Source organism: Diceros bicornis, chromosome 6, assembly GCF_020826845.1.
Source record: "Diceros bicornis minor isolate mBicDic1 chromosome 6, mDicBic1.mat.cur, whole genome shotgun sequence".
In the NCBI taxonomy this organism is placed as follows: domain Eukaryota; kingdom Metazoa; phylum Chordata; class Mammalia; order Perissodactyla; family Rhinocerotidae; genus Diceros; species Diceros bicornis.
In genome coordinates, this window is record NC_080745.1 from 83,472,846 (window position 1) to 83,489,222 (window position 16,377).

Here is a 16,377-nt window from a genome sequence, read left to right on the forward strand (position 1 = left end):
CGTGGCAGACGAAGCTGCTGGTCACAGAAACTGTCTAGTCTTTTCTTCTGATTTAGAAATGAAAACTATATAATGGGTTTGTCAAGCTTCTTAAAACAATTTTCTTTTACAGTATTTCTGTTCTAAAGGTGACAGCCCAACACATTGTTTTTAATGTTACTGCTGTCTTTGGGTCCTTTGAAATGCAGTCTGCACGTAGAAGATAGATTGCCAAAGACTGTTCAGTTGTAAACTTGCACTGGGCCTTTGCCTTAGGCACTGTCTTTCCTTGACCATTTAATCCAGAATGATAAACATCTTCCTTTTCTTTCTGAAAGTGACAACCAAATTCACTCTTGAAGGTTCAGATGGTGAGCAGTTTAAGAAGTGGAAGAAATGTGACCTTTCGGATATTGGACGTGGACTGGTGTACATCAGATAAAGTGATCTTGGCATCAGATGATGGGTGTATCAGAGTCCTGGAGATGTCTATGAAGTCAACGTGTTTCAGAATGGATGAACAAGAGTTAACCGGTATGGAATTCTAATGAAAGCGTGCTTTGAAACCTGTCTTTATTTTGCACAAGCGGCTGTCTTCTGGGGGAGAGAGCTGCTTCTGTTTCATTTCAATCTTATTTTCTAAGAATCTGAGTTTAAGAAAATATATTAACTTAAAGCTTGAGTGTTTTTACCACTGAGAAACCAGACTCCTTGTAACTGCAGGCATCAGTCATTCCCCACTCTGGTTTGGCAAGTGCCCCTTCTTTGACCCTTTTCTGAGTGCTGTGTCAAAAGATCAAAGATGTTTACGTTTACAAAAATGGCTTACTCAGAAGTTAGGAGAATTCATCAGACAATATGAATCTAGTGGCAAGGTGCTGCTGGCTTTTTAATAATGAGCCTTATATCTTTTGCAACTGTATATCATTGAAAAATCACCTTGGAAAGTGTTCCCAATATCATGAATTTTGATGTGTATCTTATGACTTGTTAAATAGCCAGTCAAAACAAAATTAGATGATTGCGCTATATTACCCTTTTTTGTATGGTTGTTTTGAGATTTTTACCAGACTAAAAAATATTTTAGTAAAAATAACCTCATATGTGACTTTAAAAAAAGAATAAGGAGATTATGAATGCACCCATCAGTCAGTTTGAAAGGCAGCTTTTGTCTAATGAAATGCACTGTTCATCCTTGGAAGACACTTTTGGATAGAGACAGATATGCTGATCCTAACTGAAGCAAAGCAGGAAACTTCCTGCATTGTGTTCTCCAGGCATGCCTTTGGTGTACACTCCGGGCTGTCTGATCTGTAAAAAATTTCATAAGAGACTTGTTTTAGTCATTTACTGAATTTCAGGCTAGAACGGTCAGCTCTGGGAATTGTCTGTACCTTTGTGGAGTCGGTCTTTGGCACATTCAGAGACAGTAACGTTTTGAAAACCTGCCCTTTCACATTACGTTCATGCTTGGGGCACAACCAAGTTGCTGCTAATGTTGGCTGGGCTACCTTTAACTTATGCGAGGTGTGCTTTTGTTTTTGTCACCGCCCCATCCCTGCTGCTGTAGTTGGGTACTACCCCTTCTTACTCTTCCTGTGTAACTGTAACTGCCGTCTGGTGAAGCCAGAAGTTGAGCATTGCATTCCCATATCTGTCCTTGAGACATCTGCCAACTCTGCAGCAGTAGCAAGACCTCCTCCCCAAGAAAGACAACGTTGATATTAATTTTAAACCTAAAGGTATTAAGGAAATTGAGGGAACTTCAAAGATGATTTTTCTTTTAATTTAGTTACTGGTTCTAGGTAAAGAGATGTGCAAATATAATCTAAATGTTTGAAAAGCTTTTCTTTACCTTTAATTTATAATTTGAATCTAAAATGCTCCAAAGCCAAGGTAGCTTGTTCTTAAATTAAACTGACTGCAGAATTGGCGCTCATCATTAACCCATGTTTAATACCGTACTTGAACATCTGACCTGCAGCCAGATTTTAGATTGCATTTTTCTTTTAAAGCGTCCCTAATATTAAAAAAAAACAAAAATCATTCCTATCCAGTCTCTAGTGGTGCAGCCTCAGCCAGAAAGGAAAAAATTTTTAAATAGTAATGGGGAAAGGTCAATAAAATTGTGCATACATTTCACAAATTGAACTTTAAACTCAGGACAACACTCAATAAATGTTAAATAATAAAAACTGGTGATAGTGTAAATACGGAATTAGGAAAAAGATGTGTGTGGGTTTACCTCCAGATACATGCTGATTTGGTCTTGGAAAAATATGTTTGATAGAATATGTTTCTTTTCTGGGGAATTAGAAATATATTTTGCACTTAGTGATATGGGATAAAAATAAAATCACTTTAGGTCATATACATTGATATATTTAATATATTTTCTTCAGTTCTTCCTGATAACGAGTAGAGAATATCATAAAATATTGATTCAAGTGTGTTTTCTTAGAACAGCTTAGATAGTCCTCTTCCTCCACCCCCCTTTATTTACATTACACACGCACACACCCCCCCGCCTCTATCCCCAGTAAAAGGGGAGGTCAGACAAATGTAGAAGATTGGCATGTTTGTTTTGGGGTTGGAGAACCCTTCTTGCCTGCTGCCTTATTTATCAGGGGCATAAAATGGCATTAAAAAAACCTTAATTTTTTTTTTAGTAGTATCTAAAAGGAATCCAAGAGTATGAGACTTGTTTAATAACAGTCTAGTATGATGCAGTTTCCACACACTTGAAACAGTATCGACAGGGTGTCAGAGCTATTCAACCTAACTTCCTCCCCAGCTGTTTGGGCCACTGCTGAACACATTTTTCCTAAGTGAGCACATAGGGAAAGAAGCTTTCTAAAATCAGATACGTACAAGACCTTTCCTCTTTGTCTGCCTCAGTTTTCCACGGTCATTTCCAAGAGTTTTCATTTGGGACATTTGGAAATGTTGTCATGACTTATGGGTGTGGGGAGGTCCAGGGATGCTAACATGCAGAGCATGGAACAATCTGGACAATGAAGAATTGTCCCACCCAAAATGTCAGTAGTGCCCCTTGTCTCCCTTCTTCCCCCCTCATTGTATCACAGTGAACAAAATCACCAAAGCAGAGGCCTCTCCTCCCAGATTGCCTGCTCACCTTGACATTTGCCACCTCCAAGTGTGGGAGTCATTTTTCTACTGCTTTACTTCTTGGCTCTTGAGTTCCTAATTTTCTGCATTGCGACTGTCAAATAGGCAGCTAACACCTGGGCATGTTTCTGATTAACACCTCAGATGGCAATAGCCCAGACTAAGCAGAATGTGTCTAAGAAAAAGTAGCAATGATGCCAACCACCTTTTCGTTCTAATTGTGTAATTTCCGGGAGTGAATGAGCTCTTGTTGGTGAGTTTCTCCAGCTCTCCTGTTATTTTTTCATGGCTGATCTTTGCCCTTGAGAAGAAAGTTTTAAATTCATTGAAGGGTAGGGTGTAATAGAGGCCACTTCCTGTATGTTCATGCTCACTGGGATGCTGTCAATAGTATTTTGCTTTGGAGAAATAACACATATTTGTTTTTAAAAATCAGACATTTCCCTCAGTTTGCTCAGACTTGATAACTGTTGTCTTGCTCACATTGCATAAAAACTCTGGAATGCTGCTTTGTAAGATGATTCTCTTGTGTCTTTTCGTTGTCTATTGGTTAAGAAACTACCACGTAGCATGGAAACTTTCTTGAACCAGTGCAAGTTTAACTTGTACTGTTAATTTTTTGTTCCCTGACATGTACTATTTCCAAACATTTTGTGGCTTAATGCCATCAGCTACTACTGTCTGAAAGTGAAAGGAGCTGACTTGAAAAGTTGAGAATCATGGTTTGCCATCAATTAGGGATGAAGAGAAAGAAAGAACTTTAAGTAAACTAACCACCTTCATCCCTTCCAGTGCTGATTTTAATGGTTCTGTAGGTAGGTAGAAAAGCCTCATTCTTCACAGGTACTACATTCCTTCCTTTATAACCTGGATATAAAAGAAAAGATAAATTTGACTAAATGGAAAAAATTAAAAAAACCAAAAACCTTTCATAGCAAAAGAAACTATAAGCAAAGCAAGACACAAATGATAACCTGGGAGAAAGTATTTGTAAGTCATTAACAGACTGTCCACAAAAAGAAGAAAGATACACAAATGGCCCTTAAACATATGAGAAGATGCTCAACTTTATTCATAATAAGAAAAATACAAATTAAAACCACAGTACGATGCTGGCTTCGGCAGCACATATACTAAAATTGGAATGATACAGAGAAGATTAGCATGGCCCCTGTGCAAGGACGACACACAAATTCGTAAAGTGTTCCATATTTTTGAGAAGTCATTGTAGACAAAAGAGGTCAGAAAAGGCTTCTGGGAAAGCCGGGGCAGGTGGGAGGCTTGCAAGGATTTGCTAAAATTTCACCAAGCAGTACACTTAAGATTTGTGCAGTGTGCTGTCCCCCTTCTCTGCCTCCTTTTCTCCACAGCACTTCACACCGTCTGACATCCTATACGTTTTATTTATCCATCTTGTTTTTCTCCCCAAATAGAAATATAAGCTCCACAGGGCTGAGATTTGGGGTTGTTTTGTTCACTGCTGTATCTTCAGAGCCTGGAACATAGTAGGTACTCAATAAAGTTGAATGATTGAGTGAGAAAAAACTACACTAAGAAACTGTTTCTCACTTATTAGATTAACAGAAATTCAAGAGCTTGAAAACATACTCTGTTGCAAGGCTGTGAGGAAACAAGCATTCTCACATTCCGCTCGCGCAGCAGTCCTGTAGGAAGGAATTCGGCAATATCTGACAAAGCTACATGTGCATTTACCTGTTTACTCAGCAGTCCCACTGCTAAGAATGTACCCTCAGATGTACATCCACATATGTGACCATAGCAAAATTTTGGAAAGAGTAACTACTTATCCATAGAAACTGTTTGAATAAATTTGGGAACATCTGCACAATGGAACAGTCTATGCAGCAGTGAAATAGAATCAGGACTATCTCTGTGAACTGATACAGAGTGATATCTAGGATATGTGTGAGTGAAAAATGCAAGCATGTTAGAGTGCAGATAGTCTGTGTAGGCGTTTGCTTATTTTACAGAAAGAAACCAATAATAATCCAGAAACTAAAGACAATGGTCATGGATAGGAGGTAGAAAGATGAAGAGAATGGGGATAGGAGTGAAACTTCTCGAATATACCTTTATTCTATAGTTTCAACTTTTGAATCATTTAAATGTTTTCCATGTTCAAAAAATAACAATGAAAACGAGAAGGATGAAAGAAAAAGCAAACCCTAAAACTGAACACAAGAAACAGTTGAACCTTACTGTATAACCAATTGGTACCATAACCACACAAACAGAACTCTCACTGTGCACCTTAGCGCTTTGTATTCTAAGGACAAAAGGAGTTGCAAAGGAATTTTAATTTTACTTGAGTAGTTAACAGTGGCTCCAATAATTTTGACCCTGTTTTGTGCATGTTACAGGCTGGAACAAACTAGTAAATAAATTGCAATTTGGGGGAACTAGGGTTCCTACCGAGGGAAAAGGGAGATACAAATGTGGAGTGGGGGGTGATGAGGAGGAACATTCCAGGCTGGGTTTGAATTGGAGGTACCAGTATAAATTCATGAATTTTTTTTTTTTTTTTTAAAGTATTTTCTGGCTCAGTACACTGATTTCAGCCCTGGAAGCGATGACGTTTCAATGGCAATGAGCACTGCTAGTACCCAGATTTTGGTTTATAAATTCCACTTCCTGCCTAAAAAGAACCAGGGCTCCTTGGACAGTGTGTTCCAGGACAGAGGCAGAGAAGGTGCACGATGGGCCTGCGACAGACTGTGGTGCCAGAAATTAAGGAAGGACTGAAAAACCAGTGACAGCGTGTTGTAAGGATACAGAAACCAGCCTTGAGGGGCTTCCACCCCCAAATCTGGGGCAGTCTGACCATCACAGGAATAATGGTAGTATTGATGCCAGTGCTGAATTTTTTAAAAACGATCCATCATTCCGTAGTAATATTCAAAGAAAGAGAGAAGGGGATGTGGGCAGGAAGGGAAAACTCATGTGTACAGAAGTACGTTGATTGATAAATCTAGACAGAATGATAGAATTAGAAAATCACCAATTTGCAACTCCTGTTGTAGTACTTGATTCAAGCAAGGGTCATTAGTGGGTGTCAGATCACTGAGTGAAAGGATGTTGGGGAACAGGAGATTCCATCTCACAGTATCTCCCCCACCGTCCCATTATACATTGTTTTCTACTGACTTACTGTAATTTTATTTAAAAAAATATATATTTTTTTGTCTAGAGCCTGTGTGGTGCCCGTATCTCCTTGTTCCAAGGGCCTCCCTCGCCTTGAAAGCTTTCTTATTACACCAGCCTTGGAATGGAGAGTATTCTTTGGACATTTCTCATGTGTAAGTTTTTTCCATTTTTGTTTTCCTTTCTTAATTGCCTTGGAGTTGAAGGACACCCATGAAAATCAGTAGTGGCCTGTACTCCAGGGCTTAAAAGGATTGGAACCTTAAAATCAAGCTGAGGCAGAGACGGCAGCCACACTAAAACAGTCGCCAGTCTGCCTCTCGTTTCCCCTCTGGGGCCTTCATAGAAGTGTGAGTGTGTGGCAGCTGTGAGTACACAGGCTGCGCTCAGTGACTGTGTGGTCGTCTCCCAGTCTGAAGATGGTGCGTGGCATAGTGACTGTGAAGAGGGCCAGTTGAGGCCAAGAGGAGTTTGGGGCCAGCCTCAAAATCCTTTTTAAAAGCGGCAAGAATGGGCCTACTTCAGAGGTATTTTAGGTTTTATAAATCTCAATTCCTGCCTCACTGCAAAAAAATATTCGCAGAAACTGTTGTTAGTGGTTATTAGTTAAACCCACAAGTGTCATTGAACTTATGCCACGTGGAGTGCACAGGTACGCATGGGTTAGGGGAACCAAAGCAATAGTAATGCGATGAGGTGTCTATTCTCCGGGAATGAATGAATGAGAGAAATGAATGTCCATTTTGCAGAGCAGAATGAGCAGATTCCTTTAGTCATTGCTAAGTTCCTTATTAACATAAATCTAAACGTGGTAGATTTTAGAGCTCACAGATAAATTTTCTGGTTTCTTGAAAGCCAGAGAGACTGTCTTTACTCTTTTCTTTGTTCTGACTAAGACAGAAGCAGAGGTTAGAGATGATTGGTGGGTTCCTGAATAGACTGTTGCTATTTTGGTCTATAACTAGGTTTTTAACCAAGGACTTCAAAGAGGTTATTTCTAGATTAGCACAGCTTTTTCCTGGTGAAGAAACAAATGGTTGTAGGTGAAGAGATAACTCATTCAAAATCTTTTCTGTACAGTGATTATCCAGAAAATGAAGAAATAAAGAATCTCCTTCAAGAGCAGTTGAATTCATTGTCTAAGTAAGCACTCCAACTATGTTTTATTAAAAGATAAGAATATGAGAAAGAAAAATATAGTAATTTAGGCTTTTTAAAATTAAATTGTGTTTTAGAAAATACTAGTGGCCCAGGAAGAAACCATTCTATTCATAGAGGTTTATTTCCCTTTAGAATCTTTGCTTTGTAGAAAAAGTAGTTATTTAATAGTTGCGGTGACAGAACATCTATCTTCCACAAGTTCATAAGTATCAGATTGCTCTGGCTCATGTCAGGGCAGGAGTAGAAGCTATGGTGTGAGCGTCCTTGTCACTCAGCCTGCCTCCACCACAGATCCCCTGCGAAGCCTCAGAGTAGAGGACAGGCACAGGGCGATTCTTGTGTGTCGGCTTCCCTCTTCTGAAATAAGTTCTCTGTGTCTGTGTGTGCACAATGCTGGCTGAGAAATTAATGTGCTCTCTAGAGCTGAGAGCATTTAAAAGTATGTATTGGGAATAGTATTGCAAAGGAAGTAGAAAAATATGAGTCCACAAGGAGTTCTTGGTAAAACATAATATATTTTTGCAATCTAGAATGTCACACATAATTATAATATTTAATAAATTAGCCATAGTAGAATGTTTTATAGATGTCAAATTCAAAATAATTACTTTATTGTTTTCTGTATCCAAAGGTTAACATTTGTGTTTAAATGAAAAAGAATAGATTTAAAGAATATCTTCCCTCCCCTGATTTATGAATATTCTATATTTGGTTATTTTAGAAATATCAATTTATAAAAACACTAGCCTTTCTTCATTAAGTATTTTCTTTTTGGAATAGTTTCAAAAATAAATTCTAAATGCATCTTCTCTAGAGTATATGCTATTCCTGATGATTAGCAAAATCATTTTATCAACAATGACATTCTTGTTCCTATAGTTAGGTAGCTGTTCATATTTTCAGAAACATGAGTTGAACTGTTGCAAGAATGTAAACCAGGGGCCAGCCCTGTGGCTTAGTGATTAAGTACGCGCGCTCTGCTACTGGCGGCCCGGATTCGGATCCCAGGCACACACTGACGCACCGCTTGTCCGGCCATGTTGAGGTGGCATCCCACACACAGCAACTAGAAGGATGTGCAGCTGTGACATACAACTATCTACTGGGGCTTTGGGGAGAAAAAGGGAAAAAAAGGAGGAGGATTAGTAATAGATGTTAGCTCAGGGCCAGTCTTCTTCAGCAAAAAGAGGAGGCTTGGCATGGATGTTAGCTCACGGCTGATCTTCCTCACAAGATACATAGATAGATAGATAGATAGATAGATAGATAGATAGATAGATAGATAGATAGATGATAGACAGATAGATAGGTGATAGATAGATAGGTAGGTAGGTAGGTAGATAGGTAGGTAGGTAGGTAGGTAGATAGATAGATAGATAGATAGATAGATAGATAGATAGATAGATAAAAAAGAATGTAAACCAGAATCAGAGCCTCCAGCCCCTGTGGTGGTTGATGGTTCTACTTTCCCAGCCTAGGTACCCTCTAAGCCCTAGGAAGCTTTTGTAATTTCAAGGTCATGGCAACATAACTTCTTTCCTAAGTTCTAAACATACCCTTTGAGTGGAATTTACCATTTCAAGAGTATATTGACTCATTTCCTTGCTTTATTGTTTGATTCAAAAATTTTGTCTCGCCTTTGTCTGGATTCCTGTCTGCAGTGACATAAAGAAACTCTTGCTTGATCCAGAATTCACGCTCTTGCAGAGATGCCTGCTCGTTTCAAGGTAACCCTGTGTGAGTGTTCTGTGTAAGGGACAGAGAATTTCAGGTTAACTCGTTTCTCTTATTAAGAGTTTTTAGTTAAGACCAAACAACTCTTTTAGATGTTAGAAAAACATATCAGTTCATCCTTTGGATCTGACTTACAATTAATTTTGAAAGTAGTAATGGAAATAGGAAAAGAAATTATGTTTTAAATGTGAGATCTAGGCCTTCTCTATTGAAAAGACTCCCTCCTACTGACAGCTTTTTAAACTGTGTTTTAAACTATCAGCCACAAAGGGCATGTCCTTAAATATACCGAAAAGTTAGATTTAGAAGCAGTAAACTGTACTTCCTCGCTGTACGGTAGAGTTGTCACTGACAAAAAAGACATTTCCCTCCATTCCCCAGAGAATGAATTGCAAATTATTTCCACACCTTATCTAACCAGTTACGAAGAGGAACTTCTTCCTTACTATGAAGTTCTGGCCCGGATTGAAAGATGTCTTGGTAAACACTGGCCCAGGCTTCAGAACCACAGTGTTGCTATTAACACAGATCAGAGAGAGGTTTGAGTGTGAAGCGGCCCTATGCAGTCAGGTCCCTGTATTGTTTGAGACACAGTAACGAGGCTGCAGAAGTTGCTGCTTCGCCTCTTTCACCCTGCCAGGCACACACCAGTGTCCCAAACGGTCTCTCACGTAACAGCACTGTGCTCCCAGCACTTCAGGCTACTGTGGGAAGCTCCTGTCTAGTTCTGAGTCCGCTGTATGAGTTGAGTGGGAACTTTGGTTTCACCCTTCTCAGGCTTTATGGCGATGAATCGGAGCTGCACTTCTGGACCGTCGCGGCCCACTACCTACACAGCTTGTCCCAGGAAAAGTCCGCGAGTGTGCCAGCCACTACAGAAACCGCTCCTCGGGACCAAGTGACCAACCCGCTAGATATATGTTATGATATACTCTGTGAGAATGCCTACTTTCAGGTAGTACATTCCATAGAGTAAAACTTGTAAAGCTGTCATCTTTATTACTTACGTCTTTGTGTCTTAAACTTGGGAAACTTTCAAACTCAGTTAAGCTCCGCATAATAGAAATGAGTCCCTTGGCACTTTCACATAAAAAAGCCCTGACTCGGGACTTGAAAAGCTCATAAACACTCACTGAGTTTTTTAATACACATTAAAATTTTATTAACAGTCTTTTAATTTTTTCTTTGTCTTAACATTTTTAACTTAGAGGGTTCATTTTAATATTAGCTCTTTATTAATTTTCTGCAAATAAATATTTCTTTTATTTGGTTTGAATTTGCTATTCTATATATAGAAAGGTAGCTTCTTAATGTTTTTGACCTCCAGTAGGGTACTTCAGTACATGTAGGGTTTTTTTCATCCACTTCTACTCAAGTGACCATTTCTGTAAACAGGCAGACCTGCACACAGATTACATTTCAACATTTTTTCTTTTCAAATTCTTATTAAATTTCTTTTCAAATTCTTATTAAGTTGGATTTTTGTAAAGTTGATTGGCTAATATCTCAGAAGTCAAAGTAATGTTTATTAAAATGACTTGATTAGCTACAGTAAAATTTAAATAATTCAAGTCTTACAATCCAGGCTCAATTTCTCTTTTCTTTTTTCCTACTGTAGAAATTTCAGCTGGAAAGGGTTAATCTACAGGAAGTCAAACGGTCAACTTATGATCATACCAGGAAATGTACAGACCAGCTCCTTCTCCTGGGTCAAGTACGTCAGTTTTTATAACTCTCTGGATGTTTCATGGAGTTGCTAGGCGATTCGTATTTCAGAGCATCACACACACAATATATATATATCATAGTGTGTCTGTGGAAGTATAAGAAAATTTAGGCTTTCTTTCAAAATAAGACCAACAAACCTTGTGAGACAGCAAAAATACATGGTTAACCAGGTTGTAGTTTTGGCTTCCATGAGGTCAAATGAAGCCTGTCTGTTTTGTTTTGTTTATGTGTTTCTGAACTGACTGGTACAAAGCTAAAACAAGCTGTCACTTGAGCACTGACATAAACCAGACTGTGGTTTTATGTTTGTCCCGAGAAGCAGTGCGGTACTTCTGTTCAGTGTTTGTGTATGTAAACAAAGCGTTCACAAGCAATTTTTTTTTGTTTTGTTTTTTGTTTTTTGGGGTTTTTTTTTGTTTTTTTATTCGTGAGGAGATCAGCCCTGAGCTAACATCTGCCAATCCTCCTCTTTTTTTGCTGAGGAAGATTGGCCCTGGGCTAACATCTGTGCCCATCTTCCTCTACTTTATATGGGACGCCGCCACAGTATGGCCTGCCAAGCAGTGCGTCGGTGCGCGCCCGGGATACGAATGGGCAAACCCCGGCCCTGCAGCGGAGTGCGCACACTTAACCGCTACGCCACCAGGCCAACCCCCACAAGCAATTTTTGAAAATGAAAGTCTTCTTTCAGCTATAAACTTGTGTTCCAAATATGAGTTAAAAGAGGTTATGTTGGAGGAAGATGGTCTCATAATTAGAAGAACTGTTTCTCTTGTTAGACAGACAGAGCTGTACAGTTGCTACTGGAAACAAGTGCAGATAACCAGCATTATTACTGTGATTCACTGAAAGCCTGTTTGGTCACAACAGTCACCTCATCGGGCCCCTCCCAGAGCACCATTAAGCTGGTGGCAACTAATATGATTGCCAATGGCAAGCTGGCAGGTGAGGCACGCTTCGTGGGCATATTTGTTAGTATTCTGGGAAATCAGGCCTGTTCCCAGCAAAGTGGTTGATTATTAGGGATATTTCTCTTTTTTATATATATATATATGCTGGAGAAAAATAGATTATTGCTAGCCAATTATAAGATTACCATATAATTGAATCACCTAAACCAGAACACTTTATAAGAATGAAAGGGGGCACTATTAATAATTACCAAAACAATAGGCATAAATTGGACAAACTCGGGCAAACTAAAACAACGAAAACCAATAAGTGAGAGATGCTTTACTGTTCATTTTCTGGACTATATTTGTGCTTCCTATCCTGGTTACGTGACTAGTAACGTTGCAGAACTCTATTTTAATATTTTGTTTTAAAATTCAAGTCAAGAATGTCTCCAGTAGGTATAAAATGCTCGAGACTAGATGAAGTCAAATAGTGATTTTACTTTTTAGTGACTTGTCAGAGAGAGAGGTGCAGTGTCACTTGGGGCTGCTGTTCTGTCTTCCAGAGGGTGTTCAGTTGCTCTGCCTGATAGACAAGGCTGCAGATGCCTGCCGCTACCTGCAGACGTACGGCGAGTGGAACCGGGCAGCATGGCTTGCAAAAGTAGGCGATTCCAGTCAGTGCCGTGAGCGTTTGGGACAGAAAGTTCAGTCCTGAGCTTCTGACTCTTGATTCAGAAGCATTTTTTGGGCTGTAAAGCTGCTTTGCAAATGTTTTCTTACAACTCTCATCCTCCTGTTCTTTATGAGTATAAATTACATTTCTTCTTATTGAAAGATGGAGGTTGCATTGAAATGAAAGCAGCTGGCTCCTCTCCCTGCTGGGTGTGAACCCAGACTACAGCCCAGAGGTGTTGCCAGGCCCCTGGCTCTCACAGGCTCGGCCGTTCTCACTCCTGTTCGTGGTAGGCAGCTGCGTCAGGGCAGCGTGCTAATAAAGCAAAGCCTAGCATTTGTTTCATAGGAACAGATCCCATTTTGATTGAATTATATTTTTCTTTATATAGTGCAGGATGGCTTTGTTTTTAACCTCGCATCTCTGTCAGGTCCGTTTAAATTCTGAAGAGTGCGCTGATGTGTTAAAGCGGTGGGTTGACCACCTTTGCTCCCCACAAGTCAACCAGAAGTCGAAGGCCCTCCTGGTCCTCCTCTCCCTGGGCTGCTTTTCCAGCGTGGCCGAGACGCTTCACAGGTACCCGCAGAGTGCCCCCTGGCTGGTCAGGATGGCAGTGCCTAACCACTTCTCACTCTCTTGAGGCTCTGCCGGGGGGATAGTAGTACTCAATGTGTGGAGCGAAAGGGGAAGCATATACTTTAGGTTTATTAAAAAACCTAAAGGGAATGGAACAGTCCGTGTTTATTCATTCTTCATTTGGTCTAGGAGCTATGTTATTTTCCTACCAATATACTAATCAGACCTAACGGGTACTTATTTAAAAAAAATATAAAAGAAGTCTTCAAAGAATTGGGGACAATTCAGCTTTGAGTAGAGCAACTGAGACGAAGGCCAAAGAACAGTAGAAAAGGTGCCAGAAAGTGGTGAGTTGGAGATGTCCCCTCTGAATATCTTGAAGAGTAATACCCATCACTTATGGGACATTTTGTTTATTTAAAACTAAGGGAGGGAGGTTGAGGCAAATATGGCAAAAGATTACTTGTTAAGTCAGGAGAGTGGGTACCTGAATACTTGTCCTATCTCTGCAGATTTCTGTGTATTTCAACTATTTCACAGTTTTTTTAAAGTATTAATTAAAAAGAGCTCAGGACTGGGGACATGAGTGTTCTCCTCTCCTTTCCTCTATAAATCAGGGCTTAGAAAGGTGCTAGTGTAACTGACATAACGCTCGGGTTTCCAGGGAAAATGTATACAAATCTTTATGTAGAAATATGCCCTTGGATAGTTGTCCCCCGCAAATGCTGTAAATCACAAAGCCTAACTCTTGGTTGTTTGTTTTGCAGCATGAGATACTTCGATCGAGCTGCCTTATTTGTGGAAGCTTGTCTCAAGTACGGTGCGATTGACCTCAGTGAGGACACAGATATCCTTTGCTAGGATGTTTATGCTGAAGAGGAAGCCAGTGCCATGAGTGGGTTTTAGAATTCCTCTCTGTCGTGCTACCTGGGCAGGAACTATATTATATGGAGAAAGATCCATATTCTGATTCACCAAAGCCAGGAAAAAGGGAGAAATGGGAAGGAAGAATCGGACTGAAGGTTGTTGCACTGCCGGCATCAGCTCTGAGCTGGACGGGGAGGCACGGAGGGCTATAAAGGGGAGGGATCCCAAATTTTGTAGTGTTTTGTTTGAACTTAAAAAGAAGGTAAAGGAAATAATTTAAGAAAGGTATAGGAACCTGCTACTTTAAAATACTACTATTTCAGAGCAGTGTACTCCGTGGAGTAAAGTTGTTTATATTTATCTGAAAAATATATACTGGAATAAATAAGAAAGACTGACTCGCTGTTACCCATAGGGACAATCTAATGTGGACCAAGACACAGCACTTCAAAGAGATGTGTCTTGCAGGCAAGTCACTGTGGTCCTCCTGTGAGCAGGAACTTTTTTTGTCTTCTAGACATCACTTGAATCCACATTTTTTTCTTCGAAATGAGCAGGCTTGAGAATATAACCCCCAGCCCCTTGTGTTTGCAGAGCCCTACTTCTTCTCACTGCACTTTTTCTTGAATTGTTACGTCGTGGCCTCTTTTCTGTGTGTCAGATATTCGGTTTTCTGTACATTTTTTACAGAAAATTAAACTAAACTTGAACTTACTCAACATCATATATCTAGACACTGGTGAAGTTGACTATAGATGGAAGGAGCCATTTTGAATATCAGAACACAGTGGAGCAGGCCCCTCCAAAAACCCAGCACCCAGAGATCTGGAGCTGCTGCCCGGAGCAGGCTTTGTAAATAGAACTCTCATTCTATTTACTGCAGCTCTCTCTGCCCCCAAACTGCCAACCTTCAGACTTGCAAATGGCACCAGGGTATGCATGTAAGTTTCTCTTCTGTCATCTCTTTTCCAGTCTTGAGTTGTGTGTAGGTCATGGGAGAACCTGGGAGGACGTTAGTTGGGTCTTCTAGGAGAAGGAGAAGCTTTGGGCCTCCCCCAGCCAGGAATTGCCCTCCCCCAGAGAAAATGTGCCTGCGCTTTGCAGTGCTGCCCTCCTGTGGCCTCCACAGTCCTCCTGAGCATCCTGCCTGTGGGAGCCTGTGTGGTGTAGTCAAGGCCCTTTCTGCCCTTCTTTCCCTTAACTATGGTTTACAGAAACTCATCTCTGCGATATATGCGGATTATGCCCGAAGTTTGAAGAACCTTGGTTTTAAACAGGCAGCCATTCTTTTTGCTTCAAAAGCTGGAACAGCTGGCAGAGATTTATTGAAGGAGCTGGAATCCCCCAAGCGAGAACTGGCTGAAGAGTGACAGGTTAATAAGTGCCAGGGAATCTGACCTCAAAAGCAGGGCGGGGCGGGGAGTGGGCCTGGCTGTGTCACGGTCACAGTCCAGACTGATGAGGGTGCCCTCCCTTCCAGGATCCCTGTGGGCTGTTTCACATGTTTCTAAGGCTACACATGCACAACAGTGTATCAGCATTTACATTGTTAGGAGCAGGTTCTCTGTCCTGTATTTATCTCAGAGAAAAAAATGAGTGCTTCAGATTTTGAAAATGTATAACCTTTTATACTTTTGGAGATTGAGCTTTAAGAGGCCCTGGAAATACTTTTAATTTTTTTAAACTTAAAGTGATTGAATTGCTTTTCTCGTTGACTAAATTAAAAGATGTTTGAAAACTCGGTAGTAAAAGAAGTTCGTGAGACCTGTTGTCAAATATGTACTGTGCCTGTTTGTATATAGTCATTCAAGATACGAACAGAGCAGGAACCTTTCAACAGTGAAGATGACTTACCAAAGCATTCCCTGTTTTCTCACCTTGAAAACACAGACTGTTGGTTCCCTCGTTTAGGCAGTTGCTAAATTTTGTAATTTCAGGCTGATAGGCTCATCTGGAAATTGTAAGTTTTATGTTTTGTTCCAGTACGTGCAGTCTTTGATATTTTAAATTTTAACTCCTGTGATGCGTTACAGTAACCTCCTTTTTGAAGTCTCTCTTTTGTGCTTTAATTTTCTGTCTTTGTGTTCTTCCAACAATTGAGATATATGAGATGTTACTATTATAAATTATTGCTGAGAACTTAAATGTCTATAACTTATAGAAATGATAAATAAAAAGGAAATTCCAGCCAGGCCTTTGTGTTCTGTCTGTTGCTGTGCATGAGGCCAGGTGCTCTGCTGGCTCCTCAGGAGTCAGTCCAACTCCCACCTACCAAAGTCCAGGCCCCTCGCTGAATCCAGAGACTGGGGTGTGGGGATTCCAGGAGTGCAGCATAGAGCAGGACCGAACACTTGCACCCAGGGCAGGTCTGCCTCTGGGTTCCCGAGGGATCAGGGCTCAGCATGCAGCTGGAGGTGAGGCAAGGAAGTGGCATGCCCATCTTTTCCCTCCTGGATGTCCCGGGTGCACGTA

General features: G+C 40.4%; 1 protein-coding gene and 1 non-coding gene across 2 annotated transcripts in view; both read left to right on the forward strand.

The window, feature by feature from the left end:
* WDR11 (WD repeat domain 11) overlaps nucleotides 1-16,097 on the forward strand; it is a 59,113-nt gene extending 43,016 nt beyond the window's left edge. Inside the window, exons 19-29 of the mRNA XM_058544134.1 lie at nucleotides 342-513; nucleotides 6,317-6,425; nucleotides 7,351-7,413; nucleotides 9,093-9,158; nucleotides 9,943-10,120; nucleotides 10,784-10,879; nucleotides 11,673-11,838; nucleotides 12,353-12,450; nucleotides 12,893-13,038; nucleotides 13,806-13,885; nucleotides 15,118-16,097. Of these exons, the coding sequence (XP_058400117.1) occupies nucleotides 342-513; nucleotides 6,317-6,425; nucleotides 7,351-7,413; nucleotides 9,093-9,158; nucleotides 9,943-10,120; nucleotides 10,784-10,879; nucleotides 11,673-11,838; nucleotides 12,353-12,450; nucleotides 12,893-13,038; nucleotides 13,806-13,885; nucleotides 15,118-15,275 (1,332 nt within the window). The 3' untranslated portion in view covers nucleotides 15,276-16,097. The remainder of the gene's footprint in view (nucleotides 1-341; nucleotides 514-6,316; nucleotides 6,426-7,350; nucleotides 7,414-9,092; nucleotides 9,159-9,942; nucleotides 10,121-10,783; nucleotides 10,880-11,672; nucleotides 11,839-12,352; nucleotides 12,451-12,892; nucleotides 13,039-13,805; nucleotides 13,886-15,117) is intronic.
* Nucleotides 4,218-4,324, forward strand: LOC131407746 (U6 spliceosomal RNA). The gene has a single exon (XR_009220614.1). It is a non-coding gene; the product is annotated as a U6 spliceosomal RNA (small nuclear RNA).
* Nucleotides 16,098-16,377: the final 280 nt, after the last annotated feature.